Source organism: Gobio gobio, assembly GCF_949357685.1.
Source record: "Gobio gobio genome assembly, chromosome: 20".
In the NCBI taxonomy this organism is placed as follows: domain Eukaryota; kingdom Metazoa; phylum Chordata; class Actinopteri; order Cypriniformes; family Gobionidae; genus Gobio; species Gobio gobio.
Genome location: NC_137113.1, coordinates 35,338,551 through 35,361,476, shown reverse-complemented (window position 1 = coordinate 35,361,476; position 22,926 = coordinate 35,338,551). Strand labels below are relative to the sequence as shown.

At 36.2% G+C, this 22,926-nt stretch overlaps 1 protein-coding gene across 2 annotated transcripts in view; it reads left to right on the top strand.

The window, feature by feature from the left end:
* The first annotated feature begins 881 nt into the window (after positions 1-881).
* The window catches only part of cUnh10orf88 (chromosome Un C10orf88 homolog), a 50,427-nt gene continuing 28,382 nt past the window's right edge, over positions 882-22,926 (top strand). Inside the window, exons 1-3 of one of the 2 annotated variants that reach the window (XM_079846283.1) lie at positions 882-944; positions 2,078-2,151; positions 7,381-7,578. In XM_079846283.1, the coding sequence (XP_079702409.1) occupies positions 915-944; positions 2,078-2,151; positions 7,381-7,578 (302 nt within the window). In that variant the 5' untranslated portion in view covers positions 882-914. Of the gene's footprint in view, positions 945-1,543; positions 2,152-7,380; positions 7,579-22,926 lie in introns of those variants that run through there. The other variant, XM_079846282.1, reaches the window with a different exon arrangement.

Here is a 22,926-nt window from a genome sequence, read left to right as displayed (position 1 = left end):
AGATTCCAATCCAAAGGGAGCGAACATGTTCAGTCCGAAGTGTACTGCGAACGGCGTAGGGAAGAAGGGAACATCGATACATCACTTCACAGGAAGTAGAGAGTGAAAATCACCCAAATGTCTTTGCGCGTCGCATGCATCACCTGTCTGAACTAATGATGGTGCAGAGCCATTGGTTGGAAGAGTTTTTCAACAGCTCTGCGATTAAGGAGTTTACATATGTATTTGAATATTCATAGTTATTATACAAACTAGAATATTTATGAATGGTTATGGCAATAACTGTTAAATTTGTATATTATATTTGATGAATATGTAAACAAATTAAAAGTGTTGAAGCACCTGAGGGCTGTCATGTTTTTTATTTGACTTTATTTACCTCAGGAATGTTTACTGTGCAGCTGCACTTGGGAAAGAAAGCGCACAAGATGAGACCGCTAAAGACCATTATAAGAATAGCCTACATACATAGTTAACCAAATTAAAGTATTTTCATATTGAATGACAGGTGCAGTTTCAAATCTGTTCATAGTCAATACAGGTTATAAGTAAACTAATAAAACTAATGGACAATGTTTTGATTATATGTTTTAGATAGCCTATACTGTGTGTTTTGTAACTGTATATGCTTATTATATGGTTTTCAATTTGAAAGTAAAGTAAATTACAATATTAATTTATGTTATATCGTAATCTGCACCCGTCGTTGCCTTTCTTTGATGAAGTTGCAGGGAGTTCCAAATGAGCGATTATTGTCAGCGAAGTCCACTTCAGCTGATATACCGTGCTCAGGGAGTAGGGAGCAGTGAACAGTGCGTAGGGACCCTAGGCGTTTCTCAATGTCAAGGAAGGATCCTCGGAAGCCAGAATTCCGAGGATGCTACGTCATCGACAGCCGTCGAAGGACTGTTCCAATGTCGAGGATCCTCGGAATTTCAACCAAGGTCTGAGTCCTTCGTTCGAAAAATATGCCATATACAGGAAAGGATGCTTACGAGTAGACTTCGCGCACTTAGCGTTCTCAAATCACCCACAATCCTATGCGCGCAGCTTTGCTATCTTGTTCAAAAAATACAAAATATCGGACGTTGGCGGAGTCGGAGCGTTAACGGGGCAATATGCTTTCAAGTGTAACGTTACCAAACATTTGTTATAACCGTAGTAAATATAAGTAAAGTTTAACTTTTGGTGACAGTTGGTGGTGGTTGAGGAGATTCCCCCCTTCTATGTAAAAGCGCTTTGAGTTAGTGCCTAGAAAAGCGCTATATAAATGTAATTAATTATTATTATTATTATTATTATTATTATTATTAACTTTTAAATGCCAGTACAAATTACAACCGTATTGATATTATACAAATGACGTTATTGATGGCTAACGGACCTTTTCACTGACGTAATGAGGCTGACGCGCACTTGCAAGCCTGTTCCATTTACATGTTCTCCGAATGCTAAAGAGGAGTCTCGCCTAGCCTCTGAAGGAAGTGACTTGGAAGGATTAGTCCTACAGAGGAAGGATCCTTGACATTGAGAAACACCTCCTGTCGAATGGAATGCACCCCTCGTCTCGCCTATCTCTCTCTCTCTCTCTCTCTCTCTCTCTCTCTCTCTCTCTCTCTCTCTCTCTCTCTCTACGTAATTCTAAGCGACACAATTACGTAGATACTTCGTTATTATTTTACTCAGGCGTATGATTGGATGTCTCTGTGGGTCCTAGAGCATCGGCCGTCGCTGACTGTTTAGCATGTGAAGTTGTTGATGTGAATGCACATTGTTAGATTGAGCGCTGACAAGATACTATTGTATTGCTTTTATTAAACGGATAACAGTACAAGTAGTGCTAGAATGGATTGTTTTTGTTTTGAACTTGATTAGCTAAAATGTATTTTAACCCTTCACACACCATTCTATGGAGCGACATAACAGATTTTAGTGTACAGTAATGGTAACGTTAGTGGTCTTATCTGCGTGGAAACAAGCGGTTTAATCTAGCTGGAAATAAATATATTTTATCAGGATGTACTCGAGTACAGACAGTCTGATCTCTGCACGCAGCTCATGGCTGTGCTCTTCACAGAACCAGCTGTCTGAAATTCTCATCACAACACAAGAGAACAGACCCAGCGATGACTGCAGGGTTGACCATGACAGGTGAGTCAGTGCTGCTGGCTAGTAGAATGTACCTCTAAAAGCAATAATAATAAAATTAATAAAACCATAATATTCTTCTTTTTTTAATTTGAGCAGTAAACCTTTGTTGTGCTGCAATTTGTTTGCAAATTTTTTTTTTCATGTTATTAAAAGATTTAATAATTGTTTTTTTATGCTTTCATTTGATTACCACCGTTTCTGATGATACATTTTTGTTATTAAAAAAGTAGTAATATTAAGTAAAAGTTTTACAAATTTAACGGATTTTACCTTTTTGATTATTAAAAATGCTGAAAAATTATGGAAAACAGAATTTGGGGGAAATAAGCTCAAGTACCCATAAAGCACACTACTATTGTTGAGCTCAGATTATATATATTTTTAAGAAAAAAAAAATGTATCATCCTGCTTGATGTCTTAACCAGTTGGTGTGTGTTTTTACTATATGCCTCCTGTAATTTCAAGCTAATCAGACCATTGCACACTGAGATATGGGTATTCATGTGTTCACACTGTCTGGTGGCCATTTTGAAAGCTGTTTGAAAACTTTCACCAAAAGAGGAGCCCATTAAATGTGTATTTTTTTTAGATGTTTAAGCCTTTATTTTCGATAAGTATAACTTCTTACTGCAAAATTAAGAGATAAATGTTTATTGTTTTGACTTTTGCATATTATAACCTGGAACCTGGATGTGGGAAATAATTACAGTTAGAGCCAAATGATAGTTTTAGCAATATAGCGCAGCAGGTGCTACGGAACATTGTTAGCTTACCCGCTGAATGAGATTGTGTGCTACACTAATATATTACTTAACAGGCATTACTGGCTTGTACTTTTAAATTCATTATATTATAAATTTACAGTTTATTGATGTTCTGTGGTTTTACACTGCTGTATTTTTTTAAAGACTTCATATTATTGTAAGGTGAGCTTAAAGGGTGCACTAGTGTTGTAGTCAAGACCACCTAAACCGAGACCAAGTCGTGACCAAGACCAAGACCTTGTGGTGTTGAGACCAAGACCAAGACATGGCGAGACCGAGTCAAGACCAAGACCAAGACCAGACCAGACCAGACCAGCACTCCTTAACCCCTTACCTGTCACCCCCCTTTTTGAGAATACACATGAAAATGCACTATCCAAACTTAAAGGGCTGTAATTCAAAAATGCTTTGGAATATAGACCTAAGTTTGGTCTTGTTTTAAAGCAGACACTCGGCAGATCATTGCTGAAGTGAACACAATTAAAAATATGAAAGTATGAAAAAGTTATGGAAATTTAAATTTACTGTAAATAAAAAATACTGTACTAAATATTTTTATTTTATATAAAATATATATTTTACAAAAATGTTTGAATCTAAAATTACTATAAAATCAAAGCCATATGTCTAACCAAGTTGTGTTCCAAATTTGAAGTTGATATCACAAAAATTGAAGTTCCCATGAGATTTTGTTTAGGCGCTGTACCACAAATAGCCACCGGGTGTCACGCATATTCCATTGATTGTTTTTTTGATGCATTTTTCTGTAAATTTCTGTCCAAATATCCCTTCCATCACAAAATGGTCACCAAATATGGAACCCTGAGACTCAGACCTTTCCGACGATATGTGTTTTGTCAAGATTAGAAAAGATTTTTATTATAAAGTAGTTAAAATAAATGTTGTAATATAAAACATGATGACGCCCACTAGGGGAGGAGCCCGCTAGAAGAATTTAAAGTACCGTTTCCATGGTAACGCAATGTCCAATTTCAAAACGGTTTTCACAGGATGAATTTTGAGTTCGTAAGCTTTCGAATGATACCTAATTTATGATAATTACTCAAATATATGATACAAAAAAAAGCCGTTAAAAAAAAGAGTGCCAGGTGTCCCGCCAGTGGGACGGTGACAGGGAAGAGGTTAAATTCATCTAAAAGATTCATATCTACTGTCTGAGAAATTACTTATATTTAAAAAGACACTGTAACACTGTTACCAATCAAATCACTAACAATAAAACTCATGGCACAGAAGTTGCATCTAAATTGGTATAATTACACCTGCATAAATAATGTTCAGATTAATTTAACATTAACATCATTGAACAGTCACGGAATCCTTTATTCAACTGATTTGTTCAAAGCAGCTGATTCATTTAATAACGAAACGTTGCAGAATTAGCAAAAACAGTAAAAAATTTGTCATTTAATATTAACTTAATCAATATCATTTGCAATCACTCTTATATTCATGAAAACAGCACTCTTGCTCTTGCGATATTGCTTAAGTATACTCTGTTATATAAAAAAACTAAATCTCAGAATTTTGTATTTTCATTTATATAAATTTTTGGCATTTTTGAGACAATGCTGCATTGATTATGAACCCGGCAGCACAGTAACAAAATAAATCACATTACAAAGAAGTTATTGATTGCATTTTAAACTGTAAGTTTTACATCAAATCGCATTTATGATGTTAAATCAGACAATGCACCGGCAATTTAGTAATATCCTTGCAGTTGTGGTCTTGACTGGTCTTGAGATAAAATCCCGAGTCCTCTAAGTCCAAGACCAGACAAGACCGTGGAGAAATGCAGTCGAGACCGAGACAAGACCAAGACCATCAAAAAATGGTCTTAAGACCGGTCTCGAGTACTACAACACTAGGGTGCACTACTATGAAAATCACAGCTTCAGTGTGATATCAATAAGAAAAAGTATAATTTCATAGATATTTTCAATAATAGCTGTTCATATTAAAATATTATTTATATATTAAAATGTAATCTAATAATATTAATTAATTAAAAAAAGGCTTTAAGCCCATCCACATTAACTGTCTATATCAGTGGTCACCAACCTTTTCAAGCCAAAGATCCCTGACCTCAGCCTTGATGAAAGGCAAGATCTACTTATAGATTTTTCATGGCCGATTCAGAGGTTTTTTTATTTATTTTGAGAACATCTGTCGGGTTTTTTTCTTTTCCTTTGCTTAAGCAAATTATTTTGTTGTTTATTTGCTCTATAACAGCCCAAACTAGCCTTAAAACAATTTGCCATTTGAAATGTGAGGCAACCACTGCATTTTAATCACTACCCAAACAAAGGTACACACATGTAGCATGAGCAGTGTTTTTTTATTTAAATTAGATTGCATAATTTCAAGACTTTATTCATCTTTAGCTTTGTGAAATTGATACACAAGACACACCTGCACAAAACAAAAACATGATGGACTGAATAAAAATGCTAATTCACTTTTTGACAGTAGATGGTGCTTATGGAAAAGAAGCGTTTCTTTGGGTACCGCTGTAAAATGCCATAGAAACTATTCTGGAGACAGTTTCGTTCAGAGATACATTCATTTAACCTCCCTCGAGTCCCTCCCCTCCCCAATTCAATATTTATATTTTTCTTCCTATATTTCAAGCATCCCGAACAGTTATCTTGCTGGGACTATTTATACCTGGTCCACTTCATGTTTTTACAGATCAGATATCTGATTTATCAGAACGATTCCATTTACACTTGGTCACATAAATGTGGGGTCTTCAATTCCCACGTTATATGCATTTTTAATGGAGTTCACGTCACCGAAATCAACAAATATGAGCTGCATTGTATTGATCAACAGCTAATTTCAAATCAAGGACAGCAATAGGAGAGAGAGTGCCATAAGCACTGATCATTTAGTTACTTTACTTTTAATGATAATGATTGTGTATTGAGCGTCTGCAACTTATACTTTCCTTTGCGGCAGTTTGCTGAAGAGATATTCAGCTGCAGTAGCGCTGTCATAACTATAGCATCGGTCGATTTGTGCTGTGTGAATTGAGGTTGCAGAGAATAAATTTTGGGAGCATAAGGAGCGATTTCGTGCCTTGATAATGTGTTTGTACGGCTTTACACAGAGAGGCCGGATAGCTGGCCTGAATGGTTGTAACGTTAGTCAAGTGAAAGCAAAACTCACGTATCTGATATTTCACAGGGGTTTATTATCAGCCTCGTCGATCCCACGCGCACATGGGGCAGTTTGCAAAACACTTCACTAACAACTGTGTTACTGAACAGAAAATAAACAGTGAGAGCAACAGAAATATTACACGCATACATTCGACGTTCACAGCACGCGCTCCGTCCACCGCACGGACTGCCTTCTGCATTAAAGGAGCGGTACATAATTCTACTTGTTACATGTTGTTAATTATTTTTCGGTTATTTATCGGGAGCTACCGGGACAGAGATAAAGATCGACCAGTCGATCGCGATCGACGGGTTGGCGACCACTGGTCTATATAAATACTTCATAAACAGACTTTAAATATTAACTCATGGTTGTCACTTCAAGTTAATATTTATGAAATGATTCTTTAAAAAATTATTTTTCCAAAAAAACATGTTGTGAGCTTAAGGGCAACAGGGGTGTGCTTAAAGGGTACAAACATGTACCCATTAAGCACAGCCAGACTTTTGTCATTTAATGATGTATATCTTAATTTAAATGCTTTTGTCATTTAAAATAAAATGTAATATTATTGTGTGAGAGATTTAATATTTTATTTTAACATAACTAAATCAGGGTCCAAAAAATGGAATACAGAAAAATTAAAATGGAACACATTTATTTGGGGGAAAAATGGATTTCATAGGGCCATAATAAAAAGTTATGTCGTTAAACTCTAGATGGCGCAGGCTGATGGGTCCTGAACTCAATCTTCTTGCAATCACATTATTCTCTAAAGGGCACAGCTGATTGGTTCCTGCTGGATCAGTAGCCAATGAGCTGCTCAACCTCCAAATATTTGGTCAGCGTTTGCTTTAGCTGTTGCATCGTGCTTTCAGAAACCCTCCATTTCCCCCAGCTCCACCTGTCTAGTTCTGCAATGGGTAAATCATGTACGCCCTATTGTACAGCAGCAGCATGTCGTTTATGTATTAGCAGTAGCAAGTCCCGTTCTTGCTCTGCAGCAGCAGCAATAAAAGCATCTGCAGCGTAGCAGATCTAATCCGCCAAGACCAAAGATATCAAACCATGCCAAACACTCAGAGAGTGAATGGTTGCACTTTCAAATCCCACAAGAGATTTAGTAAGTAACTTATTAAGTAACTTTAATAAGTTTATATATATATATATATATATATATATATACATAGTCTTGTCATCTTGAGCTAAAAAAAAATCTAAATATAAAGTATCAGATGACTTGCTATTCATATATTTGCACATGCATTTTTCCCAGGTGTGAAGCTGTCTGTCTGGAGAGAGCTGAGGAGGGCTCGCCATGTGTCGTCACACTTCTGTGTTCCCCTAGCTCTTCAGCTGTGATCAGCAGTCTTCAGGTTGTCAGTGAAGCCCGCACTATTGAAGTGTACTCGCTGTCTGGAGAATACTGTGGCACCTGCCGCGGAGAGGAAGTTCAGAGATCACACAATGATGGGTATTTTATTATGTTTTTTTGAATATTTTTTTTTTATACTCGCTTCAAAGGAGGTACTACAGGCAAAAAATATTTTGGTTGGATTTATAGGTACCATCTTTTAACCCATCTACGCTTCGCTTTTACAACAGTTCAAATCCTCAGTTCTCGCCATCTCTGAAAAGCCAAGCCAATGTTGATTCTCGTTTTATTACAAACTCTGTCGCATTCTCTTTTTGCCCACAGACTCTCCTCTATTCAGCGCTTTTTAAAACGTGTGATTCCCCGAAGGTTTAAGGTTTAATGTGCTCCATGTCACTCCCACACCATACAGATGCCAAAGTAGCTGATACATCCTTTCTCTATTTACGGATCTGACGAGACAAGCACGGGCTAGCGACGCATGTATGCAATTTCCAGCAAAAACCATCCCACTTGGTCTAAAATATAAACACTTATAGTAGGCTTACCATAGTGAATCAGGGTAAGACAAAAACACAATTTAATTTTGAACATTAAAGTTACATAGTGTGCCTTAAAAAATTTAGATAAAAAAAATAATAATAATATTCAATCAATTAAATAATTATTTATTTTGTATTTTTTTGTTATAAATATCTATTGTATCACAATATACAGATCCGTAATTTCATTAACATTTTGCTGCCAATATGATATTGATGATAATTGTAACAAGGGTTTTGAAAATCCTTGTAACACTTTATGGTTACACTTTATTTTAAGGTGTCTTTGTTACACTGTAATTATACATTTAAATACTGAGTAATATTAATTAACTACATGTACTATAGGGTTAGGATTAGGGTTTGTTAGTTGCATGTAATTATGCAAAATTCATAGTCATTACTATAGTAACTGTGTGTAACATATGTAACAATGACACTAAAATAAAGTGTTGCCCACTTTATTTTATGGTGACATTAATTAAAAGTTACATGTACTTACTATAGTAATAATAGTAAAGTATGCATAATTACAAGCATCCAACACTAACCCTATCATACATGCAATAATATTACTCGGTACTTGTTTGTGTAATTACATTGTAACAACGTCACCTTAAAATAAAGTGGAACCAACTCTTTTTCCACTTTGTTTAAAAACGTTGATTATTTATAAGCACACAATTCATTATTAAAGATTGTTAAATGACATGACATAAATATATACCATATAACATAACTGAGTTGTTGATCCTATTAAAAAACAGATTGTTAATCTCATTCAAAATAAAATAAATGTTTGCTGATGCCAATCAAACAACAAATACACTTTTTGATATTTTATGAGGTGTTCATTACTTTATTTACTGTATTTGGAATATGCGTATTTAATTAGTTTTTGAATGAATTAGCTTTGGAAAGACAATAGACCGATGTCAATGTTATTATTTGTATTATTAATAATTATTTTAATTATATAAATAATTATAATACATTTTGTGCTGTACCTTATTTTGAACTTTACACAGATTCAGCTCAGTATATTGCGGAGTTAGTAAAGTAGTTTTAATTATTATAGATTATTTGGTAACACTTTACTTAGAGCCTTTGGGCCCTATCCTACATCCGGCGCAATGCGATGCCAGGTGCGAGACAAGTGTTTGCTAGTTTCAGCCCGACGCAGTTATCATTTTCACGTCCTGCGCCACGTTGTTTAAATAACAAATGCACTCGCGCCCATCTGTTCGCCCATGGGCGAGCTGGTCTGAAAATGAGGTGTGTTCAGGCGCATTGTTGCCGTTTTGATATTTTGAGGCAACTGAAATCGACTACGCCATTGACCAACAAAAACCTGGTCTAAAGGGCCTATAGGCGGGGGCACAACGCGCATACACTCTGCTTATTACACACACAGGGACGCGCAGCAGCACACAAACATTTTTAAACATTAAAAATAAAATAACATTAAAAATTAAAGCTGCAAGCAGCATTTAGCGGGGTTCAAGCCTTTAAGGCCTTTAAGCACACAAACATCAAAAGACATTAATTTTTATTTAGCAAGATTTTAAACACTGAAATAATAGATGGAAAATACCATTTACAGTCAATACAGGCAATTTACAATAGGAAATACGTGGTTTTAAAAGGCTTTTAACAGTTATAGCGTCACCTATGGTCCGATTTCCATAAAACTTTGCATGCTTGTTAAAGATGTTATCTTACATATGCAAAAACAATTTTCGTGAAGTTTTGAGTTTTCCCTTAGAATTTATAGGCTTTTGAGTGTATGTTGCCACACCTCTTTTCTAAATGACCCTGTAATAGCCATTCAAATGCAAAAGTTCAACTTTTTTTCAATAATTATTGATCTAGAGAGTCCAGAGAATTATCCTAGACTAGTTTGGTTCCAATCGGGCAAAAAACCAGGGACTAGTTTGCAAAAGTAGGTTTTGAACATACTCAGGAATATTTAATGAACATATTAATTGACAGCAACAGTTCTAGAGAAAAAGTTGTTTGGTATGAGGAGATCTATCAAATGATATGCATATTTCGTGGATGTGTGCAACACCACGTGATTACAGAGCCGTAAAACTCGTTAGCGCCAACTAGTGGCCGATTTCTTTCAAAATTCTTACAGACCTCTAGGGCCATGAGACTTGTCTAATAGGTGCTCAAATTTAATTGGCTGTGGCAGCCATGTTTTTTAAGATACGCCAATGTCCTCATAGACATACTTGGTACCTTGGACCAAGACACTGCATACCAATTTTCAAGTCAATCGGACCAGCGGTCAGGTGGTTAAAGCCATTTTGATGTTTTTTCACGTTATTGTGCCACCAAGTGTTAAATCGTCGCGATTTTTTTATCGTGACCAAAGACTCAGCCTATACACATGTGTACCAAGTTTGGTGAAGATATCTCATTTTGTTCCTGAGTTATAGCCCTTTTAGTAAATAGGCTCCCCCCTGAACGATTATTTTTACGCTCCTTAACAACCGTGAATATAAATTTCGACTTTTTTTGATAATTATTGATAATCTGACTCCAGAGAACATTTTGACACTGGTTTGGTTCCGATCCGGCAAAAAACCTAGGACTAGTTTGCAAAAGTAGTTGTTTGACAAAATGCAAAATGGCGGAAAATCTATCATGGCGGAAATGAAATCGGAGATATACGTTTTATTCGTCATGGACTCACCTTTCCAATGATATAAGACACTTGAGTCTACGACATACGGTTTAGGAGTTATGAGCCATTTCGCCCTTTTGATTGCTGTAGCGCCACCTATTGGCCAATCAAGTTCATACTCTGACAACATTAGCCTCGATTTTTGTACTACCATCTGATAAAGTTTCAAGTCTCTAGCATTTACGCTTTGGTCTGCACGATCACAGTTTAAATATGATTGAACAATATTAGTTTAGAGGATAAGCCAATGAGTGGTCTTCTGCTGCCATCTGGTGGCAATTTTAGGTAATACGCCATAATATATTTGAAATAAATTAATTTGACAAAATGTAATTGTAAATATTGTAATAGTGACTTTATAATGTCTAAATAGGAATTATAGAACATGATAAGTAAATAGAATGACAAAATGACCATTTAAGCCCAGCAGGTGGCAGCAGAGAACCACTCATTGGCTCATTTTCATTTTAAATGTCTGTTTTTCATTTAATTGGCACATTTTCCAAGTTAATGTCTTCAGACGTGCTTAACTCACATGCACATTTTGTTGGAGATATAGATATTTGAAATAAATGATGGGTAACAAATAGCTTATTCCAGGTTTTCCCCTTTAAAACATATTTTCAGGCATTATTTTAATTGTAATTTAATAATTATTGTAAAAACATTAATCAAATGAACAAATTAATTGATAAACATTGACAAAATGTCATTTGCAACATTTATTATAATGATTTTATAAAGTTTAAATATGCTTAGTAAGCAGAATGAACCAATGAGTGGTCTTCTGCTGCCATCTGGTGGCAATTTTAGGTAATACGTTTTTAACATAATTGTGAATAAATAAATAACAATTTGATTGACAGTATTGGTTCTTGAGGCAAAGTTGTTCAGTATGAAGAGATCTATCATAATTTCTGCACATTATGTGGATGTTTTTTACCCCACCTGATTACAGAGATAGAAAATACCATTTACAGCCAATACAGGCAATTCACCATAGGGAATACATGGTTTTCAAAGCTTTTTAACAGTTATAGCGCAACCTATGGTCCGATCTCCATAAAACTTTGCATGCTTCTTCAGCATGTTATGTCACATATACATAACAATTTTCGTGAAGTTTTGAGTTTTCCTTTAGGATTTATAAGCTGTATAGTGTATTTTGCTACGCCCCTCTTCTAAATGACCCTGTTATAGCCATCCAAATGCAAAAGTTCAATTTTTTTTCAATAATTATTAATCTAGAGAGTCCAGAGAATTGTCCTAGACTGGTTTGGTTCCGATCAGGCAAAAATCCAGGGACTAGTTCGCAAAAGTAGGTTTTAAACATAATTGCAAATATTTAATGAACGCTTTGATTGACAGCAATGCTTCTAGAGGCAAAGTTATTCAGCATGAGGAGACCTATCATATGATATGTATATTTGGTTTATGTGTGCAACACCACGTGATTACAGGGCCATAAAACTCGTTAGCGCCAACTAGAGGCCGATTTCTTTCAAAATTCTTACAGACCTCTAGGGCCATGAGTCAAACATGCCCACCGAGTTTCATTCCGATCGGCCTCCGTTAACCTTGTCTTAGAGGTGCTCAAACTTCATTAGCCGATAGCGGCCATGTTTTTTGAGATACGCCAATGTCCTCATAGACATATATGGTACCTTGGACCAAGACACTGCATACCAATTTTCAAGTCAATTGGACTAGCGGTCGGGTGGTTATAGCCATTTTCATGTTTTTTTTGTGTTATAGCGCCACCAAGTGTTCAATCGTCGCGATTGTTTTATCGTGACCAAAGACTCAGCCCATACACATGTGTACCAAGTTTGGTAAAGATATCTCATTTTGTTCTTGAGTTATAGCCATTTTAGTAAAATAGGCTCCTCCCACAACATTCGTTTTCCGCACCTTAGCAACCGTGAATCGAAATTTCAACTTTTTTTCGATAATTATTGATATTCAGACTCCAGAGAACATTTCTGCACTGGTTTGGTTCCGATCGGGTTAAAATCCAGGGACTAGTTCGCAAAAGTAGTTTTTCAACAAAATTCAAAATGACGGAAAAATTTGCCTACCGGAAATGAAATCGGAGATATACATTATTTACGTCAGGTATTCAGCTTTCCAATGATATAAGACACTTGAGTCTATGACTTACGGTTTAGGAGTTAATGAGCAGTTTCGCGCAATTGATTGCTATAGCGCCACCTATAGGCCAATTTGGCTCATAATTTGATAACCTCTCCTCGATTTTTGGGCTACCATCTGACAAAGTTTCAATGCTCCAGCCTTTACGGTTTGGGCTGCACGATGCGTTTTAGCGGAGAATAATAATAATAAAAACCCTTACAATTACAATAGGGTTTCAGCACTTCGTGCTTGAACCCCTAATTAAAGCTGCAAGCAGCATTTAGCGGGGTTCAAGCCTTTAAGGCCTTTAAGCACACAAGCATCAAAAGACATTAAGTTTTATTTAGCAAGATTTTAAACGCTGAAATAATAGATGGAAAATTCAATTTACAGGCAATTCACCATAGGAAACATGGTTTTAAAAGGTTTTTAACAGTTATAGCGCCACCTATGGTCCGATCTCTATAAAACGTTTAATTCTTGTTAAGGATCTAATCTCACACATGGCCACCAATTTTCGTGAAGTTTTGAGCTTTCCCTTAGAATTTATAGGCTTTTGAGGGTTTTTTGCCACGCCTCTTTTCGAAATGACCCTGTTATAGCCATCCAAATGCAAAAGTTAAACTTTTTTTGATAATTATTGATCTAGAGAGTCCAGAGAATTGTCCTAGACTGGTTTGGTTCCGATCGGGCAAAAAAACAGGGACTTATTTGCAAAAGTAGGTTTTTAACATAATCACAAATATTTAATGAACGATTTGATTGACAGCAATGCTTCTAGAGACAAAGTTGTTCAGTATGAGGAGATCTATCAAATTATATCAATATTGTGAGAATATGTGAAACATCACGTGATTACAGAGCCATAAAACTAATTGGCGCCTACTAGTGGCCAAATTCTTAAAAAATTATTACAGACCTCTAGGACCCTGAGTCAAACATGCTCGCCAACTTTTGTTCCGATCGGCCTCTGTTAACCTTGTCTAATAAGTGCTCACATTTCATTGGCCAATGGCGGCCATGTTTTTTGAGCTACGCCAATTTCCTTTATAGACATGCGTGGTACCTTGGACCAAGACACTGCATACCAACTTTCAAGTCAATCGGACTGGCAGTCGGGTGGTTATAGCCCTTTTCATGTTTTTTTATGTTATAGCCCCACCAAGTGTTCAATCCTCACAATTCTTTTTACCTTGACCAAAGACTCATCCCATACACAAGTGTACCAAGTTTGGTGAAGATATCTCATTTCGTTCCTGAGTTATAGCCCTTTTAGTAAAATAGGCTCTGAAACAGGCTTCAAACCAGTTGTTCCATTATGCATGGTTACACACACACACACACACACACACACACACACAATATTTTTGAGATATGTTATTGTGAAAATATCTTTTAATGGTCTATGAGCATGTCACATTTTTTTGTGAAATGCACCACGTTCTAGTATTATTTACTATGATTAACCATGTATCTATAACCATAGATCAATATTAGAGTGTAGTACAATAAAATGAACAGCGGGGGTCAGCAAAAGACCACATATTGGTCATTATTTTCATATGAACTCTGTCATTTTCACCTTTTTAACTGTTATAGAGGCAAATATTGTCCTATCTGTCTGAAAATTGTCATGCTTGTTTGGAGGCATATTACACATGTTCTGACTTGTTTTTAAGAATATCTGAGCATTCATTGAATAGATATAGGCATTTGGGGACACTTGGTCAAGGCCAGACACACACACACACTTTTTTAATGCTATGGTCTATAATCATTTCACATAGCTCTTTGTAACTATTAATCAGATTTTTAAAAATGTATTCAGAAACATAGGACTACACACACACATTTTGTTGTAGTTACAGACATTTGAACTTTATGATGTTGCAGTAAACAAAATGTTTCCTGCAAGTCTCCTTCAAGATTCACATTTCTCAATGTGACAATTGTCAATAGTAATACTTAATAGATTAATTTTAACTAAATGTGATAGCAAATGTTAAAATAGTGATTTATTTAAAGCTGAAAATGACTTGTATATCAATATTAGAGTGTAGTACAATAAAATGAACAGCGGGGGGCAGCAAACGACCACTTATTGGCTTAATATACCATTATTTTCATAATTTTCAGCTTTTTAACTGTTATAGAGGCAAATATGGTCCTATCTGTCTGAAAATTTTCATGCTTGTTTAGAGGCATAGTACACATGTTCTGACTTGTTTTTAAGAATATCTGAGCATTCATTGAATAGATATAGGCATTTGGGGACACTTGGTCAAGGCCACATCTTGAAATAACCCAGTTATAGCCATTCAGATGCAAAAGTTTAACTTTTTTTAAAAATAATTATTGCTCTAAAGAGTCCAGAGAATTGTACTGCCCTGGGTTGGTTCTGATCAGGTTGAAAAATCTATGACTAGTTTGCAAAAGTAGGTTATTAACATAATTGTGAATGTTTAAATAACGATTTGATTGACAGTATTGGTTCTTGAGGCAAAGTTGTTCAGTATGAGGAGATCTATCATAATTTATGCATATTATGTGGATGTTTTTAACCCCACCTGATTACAGAGATGGAGAATACCATTTACAGCCAATACAGGCATTTCACCATAGGAATACATGGTTTTCAAAGCTTTTTAACAGTTATAGCGCCACCTATGGTCCGATCTCCATGAAACTTTGCATGCTTTTTCAGCATGTTATGTTACATATACATAATAATTTTCGTGAAGTTTTGAGTTTTCCTTTAGGATTTATATGCTTTTGAGTGTATTTTGCTACGCCCCTCTTCTAAATGACCCTGTTATAGGCATTCAAATGCAAAAGTTCAACTTTTTTTTGATAATTATTGATCTAGAGAGTCCAGAGAATTGTCCTAGACTGGTTTGTTTCCGATCAGGCAAAAATCCAGAGACTAGTTCGCAAAAGTAGGTTTTGAACATAATCGCAAATATTTAATGAACGATTTGATTGACAGCAATGCTTTTAGAGGAAAAGTTGTTCAGTATGAGGAGCCCTATCATATGATGTGTATATTTGGTTGATGTGTGCAACACCACGTGATTACAGAGCCAAAAAACTCGTTAGCGCCAACTAGTGGCCGATTTCTTTCAAAATTCTTACAGACCTCTAAGTCCATGAGTCAAACATGCCCACCGAGTTTCATTCCGATCAGCCTCCGTTAACCTTGTCTTAGAGGTGCTCAAACTTCATTGGCCAATAGCAGCCATGTTTTTGAGATACGCCAATGTCCTCATAGACATATATGGTACCTTGGACCAAGACACTGCATACCAATTTTCAAGTCAATCGGACTAGCGGTCGGGTCGTTATAGCCATTTTCATGTTTTTTTCGTGTTATAGCGCCACCAAGTGTTCAATCGTCGCGATTCTTTTATCGTGACCCAAAACTCAGTCCATACACATGTGTACAAAGTTTGGTAAAGATATCTCATTTTGTTCTTGAGTTATAGCCATTTTAGTAAAATAGGCTCCTCCCACAACGTTCGTTTTCCGCCCCTTAGCGATCGTGAATAGAAATTTCAACTTTTTTTCGATAATTATTGATATTCATACTCCAGAGAACATTTCTGCACTGGTTTGGTTCCGATCGGGCAAAAATCCAGGGACTAGTTCGCAAAAGTAGTTTTTTGACAAAATTCAAAATGGCGGAAAATCTATAATGGCGGAAATGAAATCGGAGATATACATTTTTTACGTCAGGTATTCAGCTTTCCAATGATATAAGACACTTGAGTCTACGACATACGGTTTAGGAGTTATGAGCAGTTTTGCGCAATTGATTGCTATAGCGCCACCTATAGGCCAATCTGGCTCATAATTTGATAACCTCTCCTCGATTTTTGTACTACCATCTGACAAAGTTTCAAAGCTCCAGCTTCTACGGTTTGGGCTGCACGATGCGTTTTAGCGGAGAATAATAATAATAATAATAATAATTAAAGCTGCAAGCAGCATTTAGCGGGGTTCAAGCCTTTAAGGCCTTTAAGCACACAAGCATCAAAAGACATTAAGTTTTATTTAGCAAGATTTTAAACACTGAAATAATAGATGGAAAATACCATTTACAGTCAATACAGGCAATTTCCAATAGGAAATACGTGGTTTTAAAAGGTTTTAAACAGTTATAGCGCCACCCATGGTCTGATTTCCATAAAACTTTGCATGCTTGTTAAAGATCTGATCTCACATATGCATAACAATTTTCGTGAAGTTTTGAGTTTTCCCTTAGAATTTATAGGCTTTTGAGTGTATTTTGCCATGCCGCTTTTCTAAATTACCCTGTTATAGCCATTTAAATGCAAAAGTTAAACTTTTTTCGATAATTTTTGATCTAGAGAGTCCAGAGAATTATCCTAGACTAGTTTGGTTCCAATCGGGCAAAAATCCAGGGACTAGTTCGCAAAAGTAGGTTTTGAACATAAACGCAAATATTTAATGAACATATTAATTGACAGCAATAGTTCTAGAGGCAAAGTTGTTTGGTATGAGGAGTTCTATCAAATGATATGCATATTTCATGGATGTGTGCAACACCACGTGATTACAGAGCCGTAAAACTCGTTGGCGCCAACTAGTGGCCGATTTCTTTCAAACTTCTTACAGACCTCTAGGGCCATGAGTTAAACATGCCCACAGAGTTTCGTTCCGATCGGCCTCCGTTAACCTTGTCTAATAGGTGCTCAAATTTAATTGGCTGTGGCGGCCATGTTTTTTGACATACGCCAATGTCCTCATAGACATACATGGTACCTTGGACCAAGACACTGCATACCAATTTTCAAGTCAATCGGACTAGCGGTCGGGTGGTTATAGCCAATTTCATGTTTTTTTCATGTTATAGCGCCACCAAGTGTTCAATCGTCGGGATTTTTTTATCGTGACCAAAGACTCAGCCCATACACATGTGTACCAAGTTTGGTAAATATATCTAATTTTGTTCTTGAGTTATAACCATTTTAGTAAAATAGGCTCCTCCCACAACATTCGTTTTCCGCCCCTTAGCAACCGTGAATCGAAATTTCAACTTTTTTTCGATAATTATTGATATTCAGACTCCAGAGAACATTTCTGCACTGGTTTGGTTCCGATCGGTCTAAAATCCAGGGACTAGTTCGCAAAAGTAGTTTTTTGACAAAATTCAAAATGGCGGAAAATCCATCATGGCGGAAATGAAATCGGAGATATACGTTTTGTTTTTCATGGACTCACCTTTCCAATGATATAAGACACTTGAGTCTACGACATACGGTTTAGGAGTTATGAGCAGTTTCGCGCAATTGATTGCTATAGCGCCACCTATAGGCCAATCTGGCTCATAATTTGATAACCTCTCCTCGATTTTTGTACTACCATCTGACAAAGTTTCAACGCTCCAGCCCTTACGGTTTGGGCTGCACGATGCGTTTTAGCGGAGAATAATAATAATAATAATAATAATAATAAAAATCAATACAATTACAATAGGGTTTCAGCACTTCGTGCTTGAACCCCTAATAATAAAAATCAATACAATTACAATAGGGTTTCAGCACTTCGTGCTTGAACCCCTAATAAAAATCAATACAATTACAATAGGGTTTCAGCACTTCGTGCTTGAACCCCTAATAATAATAATAACAAGCAGCATTTAGCGGGGTTCAAGCCTTTAAGGCCTTTAAGCACACAAGCATCAAAATACATTAAGTTTTATTTAGCAAGATTTTAAACACTGAAATAATAGATGGAAAACTCAAATTACAGGCAATATAGGCAATTTACCATAGGAAACATATGGTTTTTAACAGTTATAGCGCCACCTATGGTCCGATCTCTATAAAGCTTTGTATGCTTGTTAAGGATCTAATGTCACACATGCCCACCAATTTTCCTGAAGTTTTGAGTTTTCCTTTAAGATTTATAGGCTATTGAGTGTGTTTTGCTATGTCCCTCTTCTAAATCACCCTGCTATAGCCATTCAAATGCAAAAGTTCAACTTTTTTTATAATTAATGATCTAGAGAGTCCAGAGAATTGTCCTAGACTGGTTTGGGTCCGATCGGGCAAAAAACCAGGAACTAGTTTGCAAAAGTAGGTTTTTAACATAATCACAAATATTTAATGAACAATTTGATTGACAGCAATGGTTCTAGAGGCAAAGTTGTTCAATATGAGGAGATCTATCAAATGATATGCATATTTTGTGGATGTGTGCAACATCACGTGATTACAGAGCCATACAACTCGTTAGCGCCAACTAGTGGCTAATTTCTTTCAAAATTCTTATAGACCTCTAGGGCCATGAGTCAAACATACCAATTGAGTTTCGTTCTGATCGGCCTCCGTTAACCTTGTCTAATAGGTGCTCATATTTAATTGGCTGTGGCGGCCATGTTTTTTGAGATACGCCAATGTCCTCATAGACATAGATGGGACCTTGGACCAAGACACTGCATACCAATTTTCAAGTCAATCGGACTAGCGGTCGGGTGGTTATAGCCATTTTCATGTTTTTTTCGTGTTATAGCGCCACCAAGTGTTCAATCATCGCGATTTTTTTTATCATGACCACAAATTGAGGCCCTACACATGTGTACCAAGTTTGGTGAAGATATCTCATTTTGTTCTTGAGTTATAGCCATTTTAGTAAAATAGGCTCCTCCCACAACAATCGTTTTCCGCCCCTTAGCAACCGTGAATAGAAATTTCAACTTTTTTTCAATAATTATTAATAGTCAGACTCCAGAGAACATTTCTGCACTGGTTTGGTACCGATCAATCAAAAAACCTAGGACTAGTTCGCAAAAGTAGTTTTTTGACAAAATTCAAAATGGCGGAAAATCTATTATGGCGCAAATGAAATCGGAGATATACGTTTTGTTCGTCATGGACTCACCTTTCCAATGATATAAGACACTTGAGTCTACGACATACGGTTTAGGAGTTATGAGCCATTTTGCGCTTTTGATTGCTGTAGCGCCACCTATTGGCCAATCGGGTTCATACTCTGACAACATTAGCCTCGATTTTTGTACTACCATCTGATAAAGTTTCAAGTCTCTAGCATTTACGCTTTGGTCTGCACGATCACAGTTTAAATATGATTGAACAATATTAGTTTAGAGGATAAGCCAATGAGTGGTCTTCTGCTGCCATCTGGTGGTAATTTTAGGTAATACGCCATAATATATTTGAAATAAATTAATTTGACAAAATGTAATTGTAAATATTGTAATAGTGACTTTATAATGTCTAAATAGGAATTATAAAACATGATAAGTAAATAGTATGACAAAATGACCATTTAAGCCCAGCAGGTGGCAGCAGAGAACCACTCATTGGCTCATTTTCATTTTAAATGTCTGTTTTTCATTTAATGGGCACATTTTCCAAGTTAATGTCTTCAAACGTGCTTAACTCACATGTACATTTTGTTGGAGATATAGATATTTGAAATAAATGATGGGTAACAAATAGCTTATTCCAGGTTTTCCCCTTTAAAACATATTTTCAGGCATTATTTTAATTGTAATTTAATAATTATTGTAAAAACATTAATCAAATGAACAAATTAATTGATAAACATTGACAAAATGTCATTTGCAACATTTATTATAATGATTTTATAAAGTTTAAATATGCTTAGTAAGCAGAATGAACCAATGAGTGGTCTTCTGCTGCCATCTGGTGGCAATTTTAGGTAATAAGTTTTTAACATAATTGTGAATAAATAAATAACAATTTGATTGACAGTATTGGTTCTTGAGGCAAAGTTGTTCAGTATGAGGAGATCTATCACAATTTCTGCATATTATGTGGATGTTTTTTACCCCACCTGATTACAGAGATGGAAAATACCATTTACAGCCAATACAGGCAATTCACCATAGGGAATACATGGTTTTCAAAGCTTTTTAACAGTTATAGCGCCACCTATGGTCCGATCTCCATGAAACTCTGCATGCTTCTTCAGCATGTTATGTCACATATACATAACAAGTTTCGTGAAGTTTTGAGTTTTCCTTTAGGATTTATAGGCTTTTGAGTGTATTTTGCTACGCCCCTCTTCTAAATGACCCTGTTATAGCCATCCAAATGCAAATGTTCAACTTTTTTTCGATAATTATTGATCTAAAGAGTCCAGAGAATTATCCTAGACTAGTTTGGTTCCAATCGGGAAAAAATCCAGGGACTAGTTCGCAAAAGTAGGTTTTGAACATAATCGCAAATATTTAATGAACATATTAATTGACAGCAATAGTTCTAGAGGCAAAGTTGTTTGGTATGAGGAGTTCTATCAAATGATATGCATATTTCGTGGATGTGTGCAACAGCACGTGATTACAGAGCCGTAAAACTCGTTAGCGCCAACTAGTGGCCGATTTCTTTCAAAATTCTTACAGACCTCTAGGGCCATGAGTCAAACATGCCCACAGAGTTTCGTTCCGATCGGCCTCTATTAACCTTGTCTAATAGGTGCTCAAATTTAATTGGCTGTGGCGGCCATGTTTTTTGACATACGCCAATGTCCTCATAGACATACTTGGTACCTTGGACTAAGACACTGCATACCAATTTTCAAGTAAATCGGACTAGCGGTCAGGTGGTTATAGCCATTTTCATGTTTTTTTCATGTTATAGCGCCACCAAGTGTTCAATCGTCGGGATTTTTTTTTCGTGACCAAAGACTTAGCCCATACACATGTGTACCAAGTTTGGTAAATATTTCTCATTTTGTTCTTGAGTTATAACCATTTTAGTAAAATAGGCTCCTCCCACAACATTCGTTTTCCGCCCCTTAGCAACCGTGAATCGAAATTTCTACTTTTTTTCGATAATTATTGATATTCAGACTCCAGAGAACATTTCTGCACTGGTTTGGTTCCGATCGGGCTAAAATCCAGGGACTAGTTCGCAAAAGTAGTTTTTCAACAAAATTCAAAATGGCGGAAAAATTTGCATACCGGAAATGAAATCGGAGATATACATTATTTAAGTCAGGTATTCAGCTTTCCAATGATATAAGACACTTGAGCGTACAACTTATGGTTTAGGAGTTATGAGCAGTTACGCGCAATTGATTGCTATAGCGCCACCTATAGGCCAATCTGGCTCATAATTTGATAACCTCTCCTCGATTTTTGTACTACCTATTGGCCAAGTTTCAAGTCTCTAGCCCTTACGGTTTGGGCTGCACGATGCGTTTTACGGCAGAATAATAAAAATAATAATAATAATTAAAGCTGCGAGCAGCATTTAGCGGGGTTCAAGCCTTTAAGGCCTTTAAGCACACAAGCATCAAAAGACATTAAGTTTTATTTAGCAAGATTTTAAACACTGAAATAATAGATGGAAAACTCAAATTACAGGCAATATAGGCAATTTACCATAGGAAACATATGGTTTTTAACAATTATAGCGCCATCTATGGTCCGATCTCTATAAAGCTTTGTATGCTTGTTAAGGATCTAATGTCACACATGCCCACCAATTTTCGGGAAGTTTTGAGTTTTCCCTTAGAATTTATAGGCTATTGAGTGTGTTTTGCTACGTCCCTCTTCTAAATCACCCTGTTATAGTCATCTAAATGTAAAAGTTGAACTTTTTTTGATAATTATTGATCTAGAGAGTCCAGAGAATTGTCCTAGACTGGTTTGGTTCCGATCGGGCAAAAAACCAGGGACTAGTTTGCAAAAGTAGGTTTTTAACATTATTGCAAATATTTAATGAACAATTTGATTGACAGCAATGGTTCTAGAGGCAAAGTTGTTCAATATGAGGAGATCTATCAATTGATATGCATATTTTGTGGATGTGTGCAACACCACGTGATTACAGAGCCATAAAACTCGTTAGCGCCAACTAGTGGCCGATTTCTTTCAAAATTCTTACATACCTCTAGGGCCATGAGTCAAACATACCCATTGAGTTTCGTTCTGATCGGCCTCCGTTAACCTTGTCTAATAGGTGCTCATATTTAATTGGCTGTGGCGGCCATGTTTTTTGAGATACGCCAATGTCCTCATAGACATACATGGTACCTTGGACCAAGACACTGCATACCCATTTTCAA